This window comes from Apostichopus japonicus, chromosome 19 (genome assembly GCF_037975245.1).
Source record: "Apostichopus japonicus isolate 1M-3 chromosome 19, ASM3797524v1, whole genome shotgun sequence".
NCBI classification, from domain to species: domain Eukaryota; kingdom Metazoa; phylum Echinodermata; class Holothuroidea; order Aspidochirotida; family Stichopodidae; genus Apostichopus; species Apostichopus japonicus.
In genome coordinates, this window is record NC_092579.1 from 10,937,414 (window position 1) to 10,959,886 (window position 22,473).

Here is a 22,473-nt window from a genome sequence, read left to right on the forward strand (position 1 = left end):
CTAGTCTTTTTCGGCGGGTAGAGTATTGAATGAAACGGCACGCGATATGAATGACAGCCTAGATGACAGAAGAATAGGTCACCTAATTTAGCCATAATCTTGCTACGTTCATTTCAATAGTTTTTCCTGTCTAGACTCTTAAACTCGTCCAGCAAGCTTATGGATTTGAATTATGGGTGTTCTAATAAAAAAGATAACTTGGCCAAAAAAAGTGTAGGCCCGGGCCTACAGTGCTACATACTGGCTACGCCCCTGAGAGTTCTAAATTAGGATTAGATCTCTTACTGAAATATCGCTGACCTAATAAGGTGATCAAGAGTACAAGTTTTATGTAGAAAAATGGCACATTTTTAACCTGAGGAAAAGTGGGGGCACTTGCCCCCTGTGCCCCCCGGTTCCGCCTCCCTTGAAGGTACATGTACAGAGTAGTCTTACTTTTCAACTTCTGATACTTGTAGATACAAAGATAGTCCAGAAATGTCTTTGATACAAATGTATAGCTAGTAAATGTTTAAGTTAGCCTAATAAGAGAAGGCGAGAGCTATCCGACGATTGCCATCTGATGCAAATTTCTCAAGTGTTTTCTCAACTGAAATATTATCTGCGTAAAAGGTTTCTTAACTACATGTTAAAAAACTGACAAGATCGGATCCTATAGTCTTTTCGGCGGGTAGAGTGTTGAATGAAACTATCGTGCTACATACTGGTTACGCCCTGATCATATGATATCAGTATCAGCAGGTTTTCTTTCCTGTTTAAATTCTTTTACATGTTCTTTTACATAATATATCAGAAAGACAAAAATAGTGCTCTTTTACAAGTTTTCCAGTAGGATGATTCTTGTTTATTGTCCAATGTCTGGACTTTAATACATTTGACGAACTTAACTGATGGACAATATAAACTTTCATATTTTGTAATACAGCCAGATATGCAGTGGCCTAAAAACAAATATCGTTATCGCAGTGTATTAGCAGTGTAATAATTATTTATAGGAAGTGCGTATCACGTACGATTGCTAGCTTAGCTTCATAACATGCTGTTCGTGCAACAAGTTAGGACGACTCATTGAACGCACGTTGTCGACGTTGTTGTGCATACAGTCCGTGACATTCCATAGAGTGCGGTTAGGTAGGCAATATGTATTTTATTACGCAGTGGCCAACTGTATGCTTGTAATTGGCCATAAGGTAAATTTAGCTAATTGCATCTGCCAAACTAAGTAAGTATCAGTAGGCGTGAATGTTACAATCGAGTTAACGGAGCTGACGAGTATTCAAGATCAAAAGAGCACTGACAACATACCATGCTAAAAAACGACAGTTTAAAAAAAAAATCGACACTGAAAGGGGGGAGCTGTCGCTCCCCCTGCTCCCCCCTGGCTACGTCCCTGAAAACATACATTGTTCAACGACACGTAGGCGGGATAATGTCGCGTGTCGGGTGAGACTGCAATTTGTCTCACAAAAAAGTATATAGCAAAGAGTACGATAAACCTGTACTTCTAGGCTTGTAGGCACCCCCCCCCCACCATCCATGAAAAAGAAAATGTTTCTTATATACACTCATGTTGGGGATGTCCAGGTCAAGGGCGGCGGAAGCACTTTTAATCTGGGGGGGGGCACCGACATTCAAGGGCACTTTGCAGAAATTCGATTGGACTGATGCATGCCTTATATTTAGTACCCTTTATATCTCTTATTGTATTATCATATTTGTGTATACACATCACTCCATCAACGCCCCCCCCCCCAAGGAAAATATACATACTAGCACTGCAATATCCAATGCGCAAATTGGGAAACAAGGAACAAGTTTTCTTTTGAGACAAAATGTGGTGAAATCATGCTAGTTGCTTATGTAGGAATCTTCCGAATTAGAGTTTTTTTCTTGTTAATATCTTAACAATTTTTTTCCATTCGAAATAGCTTTGAGTTTGACCCACAGAAATTCATTAACAACGGGCTTAGTCAGGATTTGCAAAGTTGTATGCACGACTATCTGAGCGGAGCGCCACCATCGGTTGGCGCTTAGCGTACTAGAAAATTTTTGGTTTTACAAACCCCTCAGATGGCCGGAAACGGCCCTTCCCGAGTGTTCATTCTGGTTCCCTGGCCTCTTGCTAACTTGAGGCACCTCAATTTTTATGTAGAAAAAAGGCACAGTTTTAACCTGCCCCCTGTGCCCCCCCCCCCCCGGTTCCGCCGCCCTTGGTCCAGGTATACAATTGACTAGTTAGAAAAAAATTGATCATGCAAAAAGCGTGGTAGCCCAGATGAACTGCGCTTAGGGTGGTGTTACACGGAAATATTCGGGCATCATGATGTTAAGTAAAGAAAATCATGGAATTGTCGGGCAAAAATTTGAAAAAGATTCGGGCAAGCTACTGCATATTTATATATATATATTTCCAGAGGACAAAAATTTCGGGCAAAAGTCCTGAAAAATTCGGGCAGCCTAAGGGGAGAAAAAAATATATATATAGCAGCTTAAATTTTGCGCCAATTCGATCACATGACTAGAAATACACTAAGATCAGTCCCTAAGTCTCGTCAAGACGAGACGTAGACTAAGTCTCGTTAAGCTACTTAGTGAAAAGTGGACTAAGTCCTGTACGCGACTTAGTGATCTTAGTGAAACCGGCACTAAGACCTATTCACTAAGATGCGTCTTAAGACCACTAAGACGCGACTTAGCACTACGACGTTGTCACAGAATGTTAGCACCAATCAAAATAGATCTCAGAGAAGATTTAGGGTTTCAGCCAATCGCAGGCATTTCCTGGATAAACAACATGTCTGCGCCCTTATGCCGACCCCGGTTTCAGTGGTGTACATGGAATTACGTTAGTAATAGCCAAGGCCCATACTTACAGTCACTTTATCAACCAAACAAGTGAAGCCTTCAGTTCCTATTTTTGATATGAACGCAATGCATGTGTGCCCGGTGACTGTGTTGAGGACTACCAAGTAAAAGTGGTCGGATTTTCACAGAATAATGTTATTGCGTTACTTGACAAGTCGTCCATATGACTTCAAGTTACACACAGAGTGAGACTGGAGTAGGCTAGGCCCTAATAATTAAATAGGCAAAGGCCTAGCACTTAAGTTTATGTTAACGTTTACAGCTCATATAGCATCTGCACCTAATTATCTGAAAACGAAATTCATGATGAGGGACGTGTTGAAGATTCGTGTGGATCTTCCAGATAGGTTGGTCTAGCTTTATAATGTTGGCCGTGGCTATTCTTACAACTAGTCGTAACAATGATTTATTAACTATTCTTATGACATTGGCGAATTCATGCACTATGAAGTAAATAAAGCAACTTTGCATGTAGTAGCGGTAACCCTTACCCCTAACCTAACCCTAACCCAACCCCTAACTGGGAAATATTGTTACTCCTAGTCGTAAAAATAGTACTCCTAGTCGTAAAAATAGCTGCGTTAAAGCAACTGCGCATGCGTGAAAGGGAATTATTGTTACGACTAGTCGTAAGAATAGCCACTTTGTATAATGTTTCTTCTCCAGTCCTAATTTTGTTCAAAAAAGAGGATATTAATTATTCCTATTTCCCCATGATATTTCAGAAATAGGCCTATGGTAAATTTGAAAACAAACAATGGTCTGTTTGAGATATTGAAATGCACATTTGGTCTCCAACTGTGTAAACTCATTGAACTTCAATAGGCCTGTACATGTTATGATATTCGTTGTAAATTGTGATTGGCCTTTAATAACATTGTCGGCAGAAAAACATTTTTACAGGTTGCACAAGATTATTCTTTCCCTGATGAAGTCTTCTCAAAATCTGTGGGCTGTGTGGGATGCAATGTATTCTCCATATAGTGAAGATTTACTCCACATCCATGACTGATTCATCATATTCATACATTCATCCCCCTGCTGATGGTTCTCCAAACTTTCATTGCCCATGTGTGGCAATTGTATTGAGGGATGATTTGACATTCAACTCCAAAATTGGACTTCAGTTTTTAAATTCCAGGTGCTAGAAACATAGACCAAATTGATTTCTTTCTTTTTGGAACTTGTTAGGCCATTATATAATCTGTTCTGGTGATGCAGAATTCATTCAGCAGGTGGTTCAATTCCATCAACAGATATCATACAGCCAAACAGTTTCCAAAGAGAAGGTCAAGTATTCGGCACCATCATGAGACTTGTAACAAAAGGAATTACAGGAGTTTTAAGTGGCAAAGCTCTCGTTGAATTTCCTCACATTGTCTACTGTACATAGGAATTTTCTCTGTGATAATCTCGCTTTCTATTGCCCATCACTCTACACAGCAAATGTGAATGGTAGGGGTAATTTTAATGTAATCATGACTTCACTATAGACCATCCACTGGTGTTCCAATGAAAGACTCAAAATGAGTTGTTAGCTCGGCAGCTTACTTCAGTTTAAACAAAAAAAAACTGTTAAAAGGAAACATGTTTGGATGGTGCCATCTCATATCTTGGAACTACTGGAACGGATAACTAATATATATATTTATATATAGAGAAGAACAGCTCTCAGCAAACTGGTTAGCCATGTGTATGGAAATATCTGTAGTAAGTGGACCTGCAGTTTCCCACCGGGATGCTCTGTAGGCCCATATGTTTAAGCAAAAGAAATTTTTATTACACACATAGGCATACATTTCTCATCAGAAACTATGAAGTTGTGCAAATTGTTGAACTATGCAAATATTACAGCATGTTGTCATGGCTGAGCTAACAATGGATGTTTTTGAGCACCTCTCGTCAAGCCAATGTGTTCATAAGCACCATTAGATGACTGCATGGAAATAAACCCATATTTTCACTTGTAATCCATTTGTGCTTAACTTTGCAACTCACCACCCCAGATAAAGTTATCATGAACAATATTCATCTTGTATAATGTTCTCCAAATTTCTCCCACTTAGTATTTGCTATTCTGTGTTCCCCAGTTTTCCATTAAGGACATGCATTAGTCACTGATTCACATATTATCTGTCTAATTTTTGTCCATTTTAAGGCACTGTACCACCCCAGAAGTGTTTAATACTGAAACTGGTAAATGGAAAGTGGTGGACACAGCATACATAAGCCTATGGAGGAACATTACCTCAAAAAGTGCAGGTACTTTATGAATAATTGGATTCATATCCACATACTGTATAGTTAATGTTGTGCATAGTGAGTGTGTCTGTAAAACTAGAAGGTGAGGTTGATCTCATATAGAATGGTATATCAAGGCAGTGTCCAGTAAAAAGGAGACTTCAACTGCAATAGCAATTATCTCTTGATAATATATAACAAAATGACAATATGTGAGGAAGTGAGTGGGGTGGGAATTGGGGACAGCATAATGAACACATAAATTGGTATCACTGTTCCTGTGGCTATGTAAAGGTCTCTTGGAATTTCTTTATATTCTTGCAAGGAAAAAGTTAATGAGTAAAATGTTTATGCAATATAGAGGCCCGGTAAAGAAAGTAGATATGCATTGAGAGTGTTTCAAGTATATCACTAATTCCAGGTGGGGTTCCTCTTAAAGGTATGCTATAATGGCCCCAAATATGCTAGATATTCAAATATGGTCACCTTTGGTCAAAATTATTAAACTTTTTTTTATTACAAACTTTGAGGAAATTTCCTAACTGGGACATTTAGTCATCTTGTGTGTCCTTAACAATTTCTTAGAACAGTTTGTATAGTAAAGACCTCCAGGAAAGTACTTTTTGAAAACTTCTAGCAGTTATAGCATGCTATAATTTGGGACCTATACTGAAACCTTTAAAGCCAAAAGTTTGACTAATCTCTGTGCCAAAATACCCCCAAAAGTATGGACAAGTATTGTTATTCTATAGTGGCTGACACTGGGAACCACCACCTGTCAGTCAGAACTTTGTAGTACTTTAGGGTGGAGGTTGAGGGGGTGGGGGTATCTGACTAAAACTGAGAGGTGTTGCCAATTAGAAGCATAAACACAGTATGTCTTCTGGGAAGGGTTACAAGCAAATCATTTAAAACAAAGAAGAAATGGAAAAATAGAGACTTAACTTTAAACATAATGGTAACCTATGGGTTTTCTCTCCTGACCAATGCAGTAAGTACAAGGCACCTCTCAGTATGTGAAATGACTGTGTTTATCTAATGGTTTTAATTTGTTTTTTTTTAATTGAGAACTAGCCATCCATCATATCATCATCATAGCATATGAGTAAGAGTATAAACTTCTAGAAATAATTAAAAAATCATTGATTTCAATGCTTCATACTCATGGTTTAGTGGGCAATGACTTTGTGTTAAACCCTGTAATACCCAGGACACCTTGAAGCAGGAGCCACGACAAAGCAAAAATGAGAAATGATCTGCAGAAAGTTATGAACAGTTGTTGAATTTTTTTTTAACTTCCTGATATCTACAAAATATATTGTATTGCTTCCTAACTATTCGTTTATTTTACTACATTTTATTCATGAAGGCACCAATTTAATGCAAAGTGTGTTTCTTGAAATGCCGTGACGATGGAAACAGTTGCTGACAACATCTGAAGTACGGTGGTTTGGAGCACTCAGTGTTTATGTGGTCGAAGCATGTTACAGCATTTGTTGAGTGAAATTGTGAACCATAATAACTTGCACACATCCACTAAGAAAAGCGGAGGGGTGAGGTGGGGAGGGTGGGCGGGTCGAGAGTTTCAGGTACATCAATCCATGGGCAACTTAATGTATAAATGCCCTAAATATTATTATTCATTATCATTCTTATTGTTATTATTATTATTGTTGTTGTTGTTACTATAATTACTATTATTATTATTGTCATTATCATCATTCTTATTATTATTGTTGTTGTTACTATTATTATCGTCATCATCATCGTTATCATGATTATTATTATTATTATTAGAAAATCGTTGTTGTCATCATTATTACTATTATTAAGTCTTCGGAGGGGGTGGAGTGGTATAGGCAGCTGGAATTGTAATGATTTTTACAGCACATTTCAATTAAGTTTATTTCAAGCTCTTTATCACATCTTTTCTCTTAACCTATATAATCATATTTTGTGTACCTCGTGTATTTTTACATTTATACTATATTTTTGGTTTGAAATAAAAAGAATAAAATAGAAAAGTCTGAGTCATTGTATTACAGTTGATGTAGTTCTCTGGGGCTTTATATCCAGAAACAGGCCTCTTTTTGATTCCTTGCCAAAGGCTGAAGAAAGCAATGCGATGGTGATTGTGTGGGTTTGCGGGTGTGTGTGTGCGTGTTTGTATGTAACACTTTCTCGTAAACACGATATCTCAATAACTGAAGCTTGTATTTAACTCATACTCTGCATGTGGGTAACCCATATTAGGACTACTATTGTTTTTGGTGGAGGTCAAAGGTCATTTGAGGTCACCAGAGGTCAAACTAAAAACCACTTAAACTGCTTGTAAACACAATATCTTATAGGTGGGGTAACTTGGAAGGATTTCATACTTAGTATATGTAGATGGCCCATATTGTGTAGAAGATCCCTATTATATTGGACACGGGTCAACAGTCATTTGAGGTCAGCAGAGGTGAAAATCTGGAAAACTTGTAAAAAAAATTACTCTAAAAGTGAAATTGCGTTAATTTCCAACAAAGCACGTAGATTGCCTTTGGTGAGAACAAAATCGCTGTGGAATTTCATGCGTGTCAAACTTCCTTTGAGGTCAAGAGAAGTAGTTTTCAGAAAACCCATTCTACGGTACCCATCATCGACCATACTGTCATCACATACATGTTTCTGCCCTACGATGATGCGCAAGCCTATATCATTTCGTCGTCCGGATCAGGCATCCGTACAAAAGTGTCGCAACGAAACCGGTATACGAGCTGCATTTCGCGTAAGTTACTGAGTTCCTGTAGGTTCTCTCTGGCCAGTATCTTTGTAGTAAGCAGTAAGATTTTGATATGTACTTGGTATGTCGATGATCCATATCAATTACAGAACCCTATTGTTTTGGTGAAGGTCAATACAGCCCAAACTGTGAAACCTACAAACATGATATATCCAAATCTCTCAAGTTGAAATGAAAGCCCTAACAAAATTTCTCCTATGGGCAAGGAATCACTAAATCTTTGACTTTCTGGTTTCTTATTTGCTCATTACTAGGCTGCTCATTGTCCTTTTGTAAATGATGTATTCATTCTTTAAGAAAAGTGAATAATAAAGAAAAATACCCCAGTAGCACGGCTAATAAATGAGCAGTGATGTAAGATGTTTGAATAGCTATACCTACCGGACCAAAGTTCAGCAGGCTGATTCGAAATATACCAATAACAGATGAGAACAATTTGCGGAAGGAAGGAGTGCTTCTATATAAACCTTCACATGATCAGCTATACACAATAGTGCACATGTTTTGTAGCCTGTATAGTCCAATACACCTGTTTTCTTACAGTTATTCCGTAAGAGTGGGGGGGGGGTCTTTGAAGGGGGAAGGGTCCGATCTTCGAATTTTATGGCTTATTGGGTCACTAGTTCCCAATCATATTCGAGACGGATGCTCATACCATTTCTGGTTTAGAAGTTAAAAATGGTTAAAGTGCTCAACTGGCCATATTTTCAAACTGAGGCTAAAAATCGAAAGAAACTTGCAGAACTAATGGTTCTATAGAAAACTTCCCCACCTTCCAAACGAGTGTGATAACGTCACAGAATCACAGGAGAATGGCATGTCCAAAATATTAAAGTCTTAAGAAAGTCAAAATCTTGGTTGGAACTAAATTTTATATGTGCGGCATTAAGTGGAAATATGCTGCCCTCGCAGACGCGTCTAGATATGCGACACTAGACAGCTAGCTAACCAGCGAAATGACGAGAAAAAGACAGGAGTACGTTTCTGTAAACTGTATTGAGATTCCTCACTCATGTTATCGCGGTAAAAAGAATATAATTGAGCCAGGTCGAAAACGTTAGCTAATGAAACTGTGTACGATATGTAAGGCGGATGCGGTGTTGCCTACTATAATGCTGAAAACAGAATGATGTCTATAATGAAAACAACACAGGTCTCTGAGAAAAGAAATAAGTGTGAATCTCCCATTACCATGAGACCCTCCTCATGTGTGGTCAAGGAGAAAGTTATCAACAACTCTTCCATCCTGACTTGCCCCCTGCTGACCTTTCATAACAGAGCTGTGCTATGAAGTTACAGATAGCTCAAACTGATCTGACCAAAGAGCAGGCAGCAGAGCGAAAGATAAGAAGAGTCAAAGGTGGCTTGCTTAATGAAGTATAAACAATAACATGTGTAGTACAGTAAAAACTGAATCCCTGTGAAAATGAATAAGTACTGAAAACAGGACTACCTGCCTGATAGGCGATAAAAAAAAAACATTTACTTGAATGGCAGAACACTCCCCGCTTGGCATAATGAGATTATGCCACTACAAACCTAATTAATTAACTAATAATAAAATATGGAAGGTACATAAGGCTCCTCTGCTTTGTCAGAGCAAGGAGGTAAAAAACAGAGGCCAGTCAATCTGTGGTGCATGGCTGTCCTTTAAGGTTATTCTGACGTCACCGATGCAGAGGTAGATTGCAATGGCTCCCGCCATTGTCTGGTGAGGTTGAAAAAATTCGCTTGGGGAAAAGGTGCAGGTCCAGGATGTAGTGCTGCAATATGCCTGTCGCTACCACACTCGGAGCATAAGATTGTAGCCTCGCAGTCCTTAGCGAAATGTTGGGACGATGCGCAGCACTTGAAGCAGATGCTGTGCTCCTTTAGGAATGTTCGTCTTCCTTCTATATCCTTGCTCCTGAAGGTGCGACATTTCTGCAGCGGATGAGGCTTCTTATGAATCGGACACTGTTTTTCTGGGTTATTTGTCTTGTCGATAACGGAGGCGTTATGCTCACTAGAATGAGTGTTAACTTCCGTTTTGCTGACGTTGATGGACGATCGATCTCCATATGACGAGGAACCCGGTCGTCTAGTCGTTGATGAACCGCTGCCTTGGTTCAGAGCGAAGCTTGGGTCGTTACGAACCTTCGCCTGTTGACGAAAAAATTCGGCGAACACTCTGAAGGGAGGGAAAGGCACATTGTGTTCTATCTTGTATTTGAAAGCTCTGGACATCCATCTTTCTTGCAGTCCATACGGCAGTTTCTCCACGATGGGGTTCACTCCCCGGTGAGTGTCCAACCAGAGAAGACCTGGGAGTGTGCCTTCTTCTTTTGCGACCTGTAGTTCCAGAAGAAGGTCACTTAATTGTCGAAGCTTGGTTTTGTCCTGAGGAGTGAGTATGGGGAAATTCTCCAACCTACTGAACAATGCATGTTCGATTGCCTCTGGTGCACCATACGTTTCGTCTAGTCGTTCCCAAGTCATTTTCAGACCTTCTGCTGGATTATGAACGTAGATGCTGCGTATCGGCAACACCAGTTCTGATGATTTGTCTCCAAGCCATGTAGTAATGAAGTCCAGTTCTTGTGAATGTGAGAGTTTCAATTCCCTCGCTACTCTAATAAAGGACACCTTCCAGGACCGGTAATGTTCTGGTTTGTCGTTGAACTTCAACAAACCAGTGCTGACTAGCTCCTTTCTCATCAAGTAGTTCGTTAGCTCTGTCGATGCAGGTTCGGTCGGTGCCTGGGTCGGTCCGGGAACGAATGGAGGTGTGTAATGTGGAAATTGACGATTTGGTACGGTTGGTTGCAGGGGTGGTTCCTCAAAATGACGCTGCACAAAATCGTTTGTGCGCCGTGATGCACAATCTTCTTGATCTGGTAGGCTGAAAACTTCTTCGACTTCCTCGTAGACTGCTGCTTCTGCAGATGCTACAGCAGCCGCTTTCTCAGTGTGTAAGATGAGAAGTTCTGCCTCGTGGGAAGCCTTTCGGTTGATAAATTCCGCTTCCTGCATGGCTTTTTGTCGTAACAACTCAGCTTCCCTGCGTGCAAACACCAGTTCAGCTCGAGCTGCTTCCACCTTGGCTTTAGCTCGGAGTGCTGCGGAGCTCGCTGTAGATTGACGGCTTGATCCGGTGCGTGATGATCTCACGCTCGATGCGTCTTCCTTGTGTGAATGGCTCGGCCGATGGATCCCGAGTTGTTCTGGTGTGGTGGAATTCTGAAAAGTGGAGTCTCTTACGACAGGTGGCGGTAGAGCCGGATATTGAGGATTTTGTGGGGTCGCCCTCACTTCCGCTGTAACTGAGCGAGAAAGGTCGAAGTCTGAAACGGCTGGTTGACCCGATTGTTTGGTGTCAGGGTTGAAGGTTGCTTCCTCCGTCTGACGATACTCTTTGCCTGACCGAGTACTCATGGTAGCTGTATGTTTTGTTCTTGACTCTAATCTTTTTACTATGCTGCCCTCGCAGACGCGTCTAGATATGCGACACTAGACAGCTAGCTAACCAGCGAAATGACGAGAAAAAGACAGGAGTACGTTTCTGTAAACTGTATTGAGATTCCTCACTCATGTTATCGCGGTAAAAAGATTATAATTGAGCCAGGTCGAAAACGTTAGCTAATGAAACTGTGTACGATATGTAAGGCGGATGCGGTGTTGCCTACTATAATGCTGAAAACAGAATGAGGTCTATAATGAAAACAACACAGGTCTCTGAGAAAAGAAATAAGTGTGAATCTCCCATTACCATGAGACCCTCCTCATGTGTGGTCAAGGAGAAAGTTATCAACAACTCTTCCATCCTGACTTGCCCCCTGCTGACCTTTCATAACAGAGCTGTGCTATGAAGTTACAGATAGCTCAAACTGATCTGACCAAAGAGCAGGCAGCAGAGCGAAAGATAAGAAGAGTCAAAGGTGGCTTGCTTAATGAAGTATAAACAATAACATGTGTAGTACAGTAAAAACTGAATCCCTGTGAAAATGAATAAGTACTGAAAACAGGACTACCTGCCCGATAGGCGATAAAAAAAAAAAACATTTACTTGAATGGCAGAACAGGAAAGGTTTTCGACCTCGAAAAGAATTTTCCAAACAATTATGGCGTTAACCCTCACCCTATAGGTTTACCATTAGGGTTAGCCTGATTAATTATGGTCAGGGGCGTAGCGAGCGGGGGGTGTGGGGCTGTCACCCCCCCCCCCAATAATTTGGTCGCTGTCGGCAAATTTGGGGTCTGTCGGCAAAAGGAGAAAAGGTGAAGAGAGCGGAAGGGGAAGAAAGAAGGAAAGCTGAATAGAGAAAAGGAGAACGGGAGCTTCTTCCGTGCCAAATTTGACTTAAAATATGCACCAGATTGCATCTTAGGACGTTTCAAAACTAAAATAAATCCAAAGGGGAGGGGTAGACCCCCTACCCTTAGACCCCTCCCTCATTTCAGTCACCACTTCCAGATCCGTCGGCAAATCAAATTTGACTTAAAATATGCACCAGATTGCATCTAAGGACGTTTCAAAACTAAAAATTTTCCAAAGGGGAGGGGGACACACCCTCCCCTTAGACCCCTCCCCCATTTCAGTCACCAATTCCAGATCCGTCGGCAAATCAAATTTGACTTAAAATATACACCAGATTGCATCTAACGACGTTTCAAAACTAAAAATTTTCCAAAGGGGAGGGGGACACACCCTCCCCTTAGACCCCTCCCGCATTTCAGTCACCACTTCCAGATCCGTCGGCAAATCAAATTCTCCACACCCCCCAACAAAAGCCCCTTCGCTACGCCCCTGATTATGGTGTCTAAATGAAGAGGTCTATAGGAAGCTGAACCTCCGAATGCATATTATGGCAGACCGATGCTTTCACGTGATATCCATGTATTAGCTCAGTGTAAGTTTCTCTCCATGTGAGGGCGCTTCATAAGAATACTTTCTAGGGCAAACACCACAGCACTGGAAAGATCTGTCAACTTGAAACTTATAATTACCTTGAAAGCTAATTGCAAAGGTCGTTTTGAAAATTAAATCCCGATTTTCCCGTCTTTTAACTCCAAGCGGATGTGATGTAGTCGTGTACGTCAATATGTCGGAAATGCAACATGCAATGGCATAATAATTTGTTGGCGTATATACAGCATGCCACTTCTCTTACTTCTCACGTTTCATATCTTTTCTTTTTCTACTTGAATAAAAGTCGGCATGTTAAAAAGACATAAACAATTTTAAAAAATATAATAAGAAAGTTACCAGAGGTCGGAGGCAATCGAAATGACATTGAAAAAATGAGCTTTGTTTTTCATATGTAAATATAGAATTTCAAGCCAGTCGGGCAAAGTTTACATTGGCACCAAATACCGCTCCACAATATAACGTCATAAAAATCGATAAAAATACTGTTTGCCCTAGAATTGGACTCGCTGGGTCCATTGATGCAATGATCAGTACGATCAAATGCATTATTGTAGAAAGTGGGAGGAGAATGAAAGGGTAGATAATTATGATATCATTCCGAGTCTATACAGCTAGGGGAGGCCAGTGGCGTACCAGAGGGAGCCAGATTTTTTACTTTCAAATTTGCTTTGTGCTACAGTCTTGCCCACCCCCCCCCCCCCCAAATGAAATCCAGTGATGTATTCAAAATACTTCTGTTTACATTTTTTCGAGTTCTAATCAAAAGTATTCATACCTCAGGGCTCATGTTCATACTTCATGTAAGGTCAGAACTTGGAAATCAGACCGAGATATTATACATTTTGGGCCTTTATCATACCCACATACGGAGACCGTTGATCAATGTCGTCCTACAGAATAAGCGCCAATAATTTGGCCGATTGTAACTATTACAAACTAACGCTAGCAACCCATGTGTATTTTCAGCGACTTATGATGCCACTTGTGGAGAATTTTCACTGCACGTATAGGCCCAATGGGCCTAGTGTGACTTGTTTGTGTGGAAATCTGGGCATGTAGGCCTAGTGAATTAGAGTAGCTAATTTATTCATTGTAGGCCTATCCTTTTCATAATGTGCGGAATTATGCAGAAACCACGATGTCTCTGCAATAGAGGTAAATTAAGTGAAAGTGTGTCATGTTCCACTGAACCATTGGATGTGTATTTGTGCAGACGAGGTGCCCGTTAATACATATATTTCTTGGTAATTCCTACCATCAACCATTGAGGGGTTTCCCTCTTTAAGAAAATCTTGCCCCCCCCCCTAATGTTAGCTACGCCACAGTGGGAGGCCACGTTGACTTAGAACTTATGTTGTTGGTACAAGACCACAGATGGGACCAAGGGCGGCGGAAGCACTTTTAATCTGGGGGGTGGGGCACCGACATCAAAGGGCACTTTGCAGAAATTCGATTAGACTGATGCAGCCTGATATTTAGTACCCTTTATAAATCTCATTGTATTATCTTATTTGCGTATACACATCACTCCATCAACACCCCCCCCCCCAATAAGGAAAATATGCATAGGCCCTACTAGCACTGCAATATCCAATGTGCAAATTGGGAAACAAGGAACAAGTTTTCTTTTGAGACAAAATGAGGTGAAATCATGCTAGTTGCTAATGTAGGAATCTTCCGAATTAGAGTTTATTTCTTGTTAATATCTTAACAATTTTTTCCATTCGAAATAGCTTTGAGTTTGACCCACAGAGATTCATTAAAAGTCAGGGGCGTAGCCAGGATTTGCAAAGTTGTATGCACGACTATCTGAGCGGAGCGCCACCATCAGTTGGCGCGGAGCGTAAAAGAAAATTGTTGGTTTTACAAACCCCTCAGATGGCCGGAAACGGCCCTTCCCGAGTGTTCATTCTGGTTCCCTGGCCTCTTGCTAACTTGAGACACCTCAATTTTTATGTAGAAAAAGGGCACATTTTTAACCTGAGGAAAAGTGGGGGGGGAAGGCACGTGCCCCCCGGTTTCGCCGCCCTTGGATGGGACTCACTATTGTTTATTGTCTTTTCCCGATTTAAAATGTCTCGTAGTTAAAATGGCAAGCGAAGGTGGCCAAAGAACACTTATATTAACAGAGGGCGCTCTTGTTGGCTTACATTTAGAGTTTATTTATGTTCTACTTACATTCAGAGTCATGTATACCTCTTTGTTTGCATTAATGTAAAATACATAACCTGTCATTTTTCAAAGCTCGAAGCCTTAACGTGTTGAGATGTTTCATCCTATCAGACCAACCTATGAGAGGTTATTGAGCCCCCCCCCCCCACTCCCCTTGGCAGTAGTATACTGCATGATGTTGGTGCGAAGAAGAGTTTTGCCTGACCATTGCCTTTTCCAAACTTAAATGATCGGGCTGTTGTTTAGCATTAGGAGTGCTGTTGTAGGTTCAACTTTCCGAGATTTCCCTACAAAAACACTTGGGTATGGGGGAGGGAGCAGAGTGGAAATGTTATACATAAATCAGCCTCCCTAGAGAGATAGTCATGGTGGGGGGGGGGAGACACACCCAAAATGTTCTGCTCAGTATGTGCGGTACACATGCTGACGGAGTTAGTGTGAAGGTTGGTTGCAATGGACCCCCCCCCCCCACACACACACACACACACACCTACCCAGTGTTAACACTTCAAAGATCAATATGTACGTTTTCTTTTCCTTCACAAAAAAAGTAAAGTACAACTTCTTCTTCATAACACCTAGTCTTCGACTTTCCTTGTTTCATGCCGTGGCATCAATCCCTTTAATCCAATTTAACACTCATTTAGCAATCAGGAGTTCGAATTGTAGCAGACTGAATTGTTTGTCACCTTATCTGAATATTCAATGTGACAGCATTATGGTCTGCTAGTGACCGTGTCCAAAGAATGCAATAGCTTTGTGACATAGTTGTTACAACATCAAATGATGTTATAGCATTACAGGCAATTGGGTTCATCTAATAATTTTAAATTATTTTTTGCTCGAGAGCACCATGACAAGATTTCTGTCCCTTCCGTAATAATAACAATGTCAGGAATGGGGATTTTCATTCATCTGTCAATAATAGTTAATGAAATAAACAATAAAATACCATTATCAATTGCGACTTGAGTTTATTAAAATCACCAAGTACAGTCCTCTTGTTGCAATGTCACCAGATGTCACTAGAATAACAAAACAAATCGCTGCTTTTCCCAGCAACTAGATCGTAAGTAGAAATAAGCACATACTTATTTACATATGAAACACAACCAGCTATGGTATTTCCAAGATACATTTGGCATAGCAAGGTACTGTCAACCAGAATGAAAACATTTCATGGTTCCTGCTGCTGCTCATTGAGTAACAGGGAACACTCCAAGTATTTAATGATGAAGCAAGATCAATAATTGCCTTACAAAGCCACACCTCCTCATATATACACACGTTATCCATTATAACACACATCGCCATGTGTAAGCTACCTATCAATAACACACTCACCTTTGATGAAACTGTGACTTATGGTTGTCTACTGTAGGTTTAACCCTGTGACCTCATTAATATTCATGATATGAGCACCAAAATCAATATTTGTATCAACTAGTTATGGACCACCCACCCACCAAATATAGCACTGATCAATCATAGCCCTTGTTGAGTTATCGTGTATACAAACTTAAGTGTCACACACATACACACTGACACACCGACCTGACTACAAAGCTTTCAGCAAGAAACCAAAACTACAAAATGCCATACACAAAATGCACATAATTTAAGTTTGCTCTTGTGTTTGATCCAGGCACAATGCAACATGATATTTCTTGTTAATTAAACAAAGAGGTAATTGCATACTTCCTTGACAGCAAGGAAATGTTAATTGACTGTCAAGACTGACTGAAACCACAGAATGTTTAACATACAATGGGTGGGTTCATTTGCTGCAATATTCAGAAAATAACATTATATGAACCCTGCTGAAGGATAACTATTTCATGCCACAACAAATACCTTTCCACAGTGAAAAGAACCTTTTTAGACTAAATAGATCTGTCAATAAATGAACAGAACATACAGTATGTCACCTGTGCTTTGCAAAGGGCATATTTCTACAGCGTTTTAATGTTAAAATATGTTATTTATTTTAACGTTGTTTAATTATGATAGTAACATGAGCAAATACTGTATAGGCCTACCTACAAACCTTTTCTGCCACACCCCTTTTTTATCATCATTGAACAACCATTCCAATTGTTATTCTGCTTGCATACAGTGCTTTCTCAATTGACTTGAATTGTGATCAATAATAACATTGAGTTGCTTTTTATAGTTATTGGGATCATTTGCTTGATCCTATGAAGTTTTACAGTACCTAAAGGAGTAAACATATACAGAATGCCTGCAAAGGTAAAATACTAACTGTATCCAAGGACAGTATTTAACTTATCACAATATGAGGTTAATTGCATTATACCATAATGCAGCTTTAAACAACTACATACACATAAACCTGCAAGACCAAAAAATATACCTCCTCCCAATCCATTGCCTTCTCAGGTATGCATAGTATTCCTTTAATATTAGCAATCATGGCTGGTGAAAGACATATAAATTGATAAAACTAAATTATAATTTTCAGTTGGAAAGTCCAGCCAAATCAGTCTCCATGTGATTACTGTCATGTCTTTCTGCTACTACTGCACTCATGAAACTTTCTCTATGAGGCTTCTTATGCCCTTCAGCATGTCTCTTGACATAAATAGAATGAAAAGATAAAAATTTTCAACACAATATGCATGAAAATAGGAGTGTGATGTCGGGTATTTTGTGTGAAGTATTTGCCAGTGTTGCACACTTTTGGCAAAAGTTTTGCTCACTGCCATAGGTGAAATTATTGAATTTCTTCTCATACAATGTCTGAAAATTTTGCCAACAGATGATTGAATGAACACCAGCCCAGTGACTAAACTAAACTTAGAGGATGAACATTTTAAGTTGCCACAGAAATGCTTGTGGTCGCAATTGTGACCTTGCAGAGGAAATTGCATCCAACTTTCACAAAAATCCATCACAAAAAGAGTTTCCAGAGCACTTGAACAACCATAGATACATGTAATACAGCTAATCCATTAAAATCACACTAAAGTTGTGAAATTTTAACCCTTAATTTACATAGCTTTTTTAATACTACTGATAAGTTACCACTGTAAACTGGTCATATACAGTATACCAAAAGATTGAGTGATTTGCAAACCCTGAAACTGGCATGTTGTATGATATGCTGCAGGTTTCCTGTAAACAAGGCTCTACTTGATTCATAAATAAATACTCGACCACATCATATGTCAAGGTGAAAGAAAAAGACATAATTTTATAGAATTCCTAAATACAAACTGTAAATGATGACATCCTAGGCTGCTAGCACAGATACATGTATGGTGAACAAACTTACCACCTTGATCTATTACATGTTAATACGAGTAGGAAGCTAATTGTATTTTGCCAATTTTGGAGCTGTCTACATAAACTTAATAGTTCAATCTTTAGTCAAGCAATCCCACTTGCCTCAAACACAAGACTGCAGGGTTTAAAGTTGGTAAAGGATGGCTAAGCCAAAGGCTGTCATACAGTTGCAGTGCTATGAGGGGTTTTCACACCGCCCATTCAGTAGTTACTTCAAAAAGGTACTGTAGAAAGATGAATAACAGATGGATAACAGCTAGATAGATTGACAGAGTGAAGATGCTGAGTCACAATATATCAAGTGGCATAGCTGGTTCGAGCTAAAAGTTACATTCCAATATGGGAGAGTCTTTCAAATATCCAGTTGCTCAGACTTAACCCAGTATTTTATATACACTGTGCTTGCTCTCCATTAACCAGGTGCCACTCCATTAAACTATGGAAGAACAACATTTTGCTCCAGAGTCTTTGTTCATAGGAGGCATCCATCATAGATATACTGTTATTTATCATGATGGCAACTTCCATAGACCAGTCATGGAACCATGCAAAATATTTTGAGTGTCTTTGAGTGCAGCTTTACTTTCCTTTCCAATGTTTTTGGTTGTGCTTCTACTGCCAGCACTATCCTTTTTTATCAGCATGTTAACGATCATTGACATCTACTGCCAGGGTGTGTTTTCAGTAAACCATCTTTTGAAACTAAGGCCAAACTGGATAGTCAATGCTTTTAAATGACATATGAAGTTCTCTTGGATCTCATGCTGATCACCTGTCACAATTTTATTCAAATAGCTTAATACCCTGTCCAAACAAGGATCTCAATCACTGCAGTTTACAAAGTCATTACAAACTAAGGGCTTCCAATTCCATCCACAAAAGTCCATGAAATACGTACAGTATAGCCAGGCTATAGTGCTGAATAACATGTGGAGTGAGTACTTGGTAATAATATTATATTTATCAAAATTGCAGACAATACGTTGCACATTGTTATACGGTGTACATAGGACAAACAATGGGGCATTAGACATATTGTGAATCACCTCTGGGTCAGCATGACGCCCCTCCCCCTTGGATTCACCAGTACAAAACTAAGTATTGATCCTAGGCCCTAGGGTACTATTACTTATTAAAATACCAGAGTGAATGGCCGTGCATGACACTGGCAGTACAGTTTACAGGCCTAAGTAAGGCTAACACAGTTACATTCCTAACATGCAGTTACGCCTATAATAGTAGTATATAGTATTACTACTAGTAGCATACTACTATAGTCAGTAGTGCGAAGTTCGGCATACTGCGAGGTTCGGACACCCTAAGAAATACACGATTTTAAAAAGACAACTGACAGGAAGAGCCAAATTTCACCAAAAAGTACGAAGCTACAGTTATTTTCTCTCCAAAATGGCCCGTGTGCAAGAAATTACTTACATATTAGTCAATAAAATGACGGAGATCTATGAAGTCTGTTATATTACTGAAAAAGCAACTGCGCCACCAATTTTATCACCAGCGCCACACTGTGGGTTGCGTGTCCGAACTTCACAATACTCTAGCAAGAAATACAAGTTCCACAATCACGAAGAATCTTCTTGGAAAACAACGTGAAAACAGTTTGCAGGAAAGAAAGTTTGGCCGTGTATCGTACTATAACAAAATTCTCCCACCATATGAAGTATATTTTCAAATGATTTATACCAGAAGATTTAGTTTTGGGGTGTTTTAAGTCTTAAGTGGCCGAACTTCGAAGTCACCATCCTACTACTAATAGTAGTAAAGTCAGTATTGCGAAGTTCGGCATACTGCGAAAGTTCGGACACCCTAAGAAATACACGATTTCACCATGCAAATCTACAGGAAGAGTCAAATTTCACCAAAAAGTACGAAGCTACGGTTATTTTCTCTCCAAAATGACCCGTGTGCAAGAAATTACTTACATATTTGTCAATAAATTGACGAAGATCTATGAAGTCTGTTATAATTACTGAAAGAGCAACTGCGCCACCAATTTTATCACCAGCGCCACACTGTGTGTTGCGTGTCCGAACTTCGCAATACTCTAGCAAAGAAATACCAGTTCCACAATCACGAAGAATCTTCTTGGAAAACAACGTGAAAACAGTTTGCAGGAAAGAAAGTTTGGCCGTGTATCGTACTATAACAAAATTCTCCCACCATATGAAGTATATTTTCAGGTGATTTATACCAGAAGATTTAGTTTTGGGGTGTTTTAAGTCTTAAGTGTCCGAACTTCGAAGTCACCATGCTAGAACTAGTTTATAATATGCCTACTACTAGTAATAGGTAGGCTATATCGAAATTCGGACTTCTTCATCAATTCCAAAGCGCCCGAATCGACCGCTCGCCATTTCTTCATTTCTATGATCCTTCAACTTAACTATACACGCTTGAAGTCGGGCTCGAAGTCGCCATTCTTCTCGTCTACGCTTCGCACTTTGTTTACATCTATGGGCGCAGACATCTTGATTAGGGGTGCTTGGCAGCGATTGGCTGAAACCCCAGACCTTCTCTAAGATCTATTTTGATTGGTGCTAACATACTGTAACACCGTCACCCTCTAGTGCTTTGTGAAACAGGCCCCTGGTATCGCGATGCACAGTATTTTTTACATACCTGTATAAATAATCTATGAGAGCTATTTTGCATAGCGCCATCGTTCTACACCTATCGTACCGCAGTCGATACCTGCTTGAAGGTAGCGGACATTAGTAGCGGACATTAAGAGCGGACAATAAGAGCAGACAATAAGGAAAAAAGCGAAGAGCGCCATCTATTATCTAACGGACAATAAGCAACGGTGAAGGTGCGGTGGCACTCAATAATTGTTTGTAAATCAAATTTAAGGTACAGTTCCGCACCACTAATGACATGTTTAAAATTATTTATCTTTAGTTATAGAGATAGTTAGATGGTGCGACAAACATCACGGAATAGAGCAATATCTCTTCTGTCAGCCTATTCATGTTTGATATCGCTTACATAACTTCTATCTTCGCCAAAAGTTCGATTGAAAAAAATAAGAATATTTGTGGTTGCGTTGAATTCCACTACATCGTGTGCAAACTGCCGTTATGTACTAACGAAATGTTTAAAATTAACTATCTTTAGTTATAGAAATAGTAACATAGTGCGACACACATCACGGAATAGAGCAATTTGTCTTCTATCACCCTATTCATGTTTGATATCGCTCACATAACTTCTATGTCCGCCAAAATTTCGATTGAAAAAAATAAGAATATTTGTGATTGCGTTAAATTCCACTACATCGTGTGCAAACTGCCGTTACGTACTAATGAAATGTTTTAAATGAATTATCTTTAGTTATAGAAATAGTTACATGGTGCGACACACATCACGGAATAGAGCAATTTGTCCTCTATCACCCTATTCATGTTTGATATCGGTTACATAACTTCTATCTTCGCCAAAATTTCGATTGAAAAAAAATAAGAATATTTGTGATAGCGTTGAACTCCACTAGATCGTGTACAAACTGCCGATACGTACTAATGAAATGTTTTAAATGAATTATCTTTAGTTATAGAAATAGTTACATGGTGCGACACACATCACGGAATAGAGCAATTTGTCCTCTATCACCCTATTCATGTTTGATATCGGTTACATAACTTCTATCTTCGCCAAAATTTCGATTGAAAAAAATAAGAATATTTGTGATAGCGTTGAACTCCACTAGATCGTGTACAAACTGCCGTTACGTACTAATGAAATGTTTTAAATGAATTATCTTTAGTTATAGAAATAGTTACATGGTGCGACACACATCACGGAATAGAGCAATTTGTCCTCTATCACCCTATTTATGTTTTATATCGGTTACATAACTTCTATCTTCGCCAAAATTTCGATTGAAAAAAAATAAGAATATTTGTGATAGCGTTGAACTCCACTAGATCGTGTACAAACTGCCGATACGTACTAATGAAATGTTTTAAATTAAGTATCTTTAGTTATAGAAATAGTTACATGGTGCGACACACATCACGGAATAGAGCAATTTGTCCTCTATCACCCTATTCATGTTTGATATCGGTTACATAACTTCTATCTTCGCCAAAATTTCGATTGAAAAAAATAAGAATATTTGTGATAGCGTTGAACTCCACTAGATCGTGTACAAACTGCCGTTACGTATAAACGAAATGTT

At 39.5% G+C, this 22,473-nt stretch overlaps 1 protein-coding gene and 1 long non-coding RNA gene across 2 annotated transcripts in view; one reads left to right on the plus strand and one right to left on the minus strand.

Annotated features, from left to right (window-relative positions):
* Window positions 1–5,767, plus strand: part of LOC139959650 (uncharacterized) — a 34,295-nt gene extending 28,528 nt beyond the window's left edge. The window contains exon 4 of the mRNA XM_071957442.1: window positions 5,024–5,767. Coding sequence (XP_071813543.1) covers window positions 5,024–5,094 — 71 coding nt within the window. The 3' untranslated portion in view covers window positions 5,095–5,767. The remainder of the gene's footprint in view (window positions 1–5,023) is intronic.
* Window positions 1–20,854, minus strand: part of LOC139959674 (uncharacterized) — a 254,502-nt gene extending 233,648 nt beyond the window's left edge. Inside the window, exon 1 of the long non-coding RNA XR_011790204.1 lies at window positions 17,012–20,854. This is a non-coding gene — a long non-coding RNA (uncharacterized lncRNA). The remainder of the gene's footprint in view (window positions 1–17,011) is intronic.
* Window positions 20,855–22,473: the final 1,619 nt, after the last annotated feature.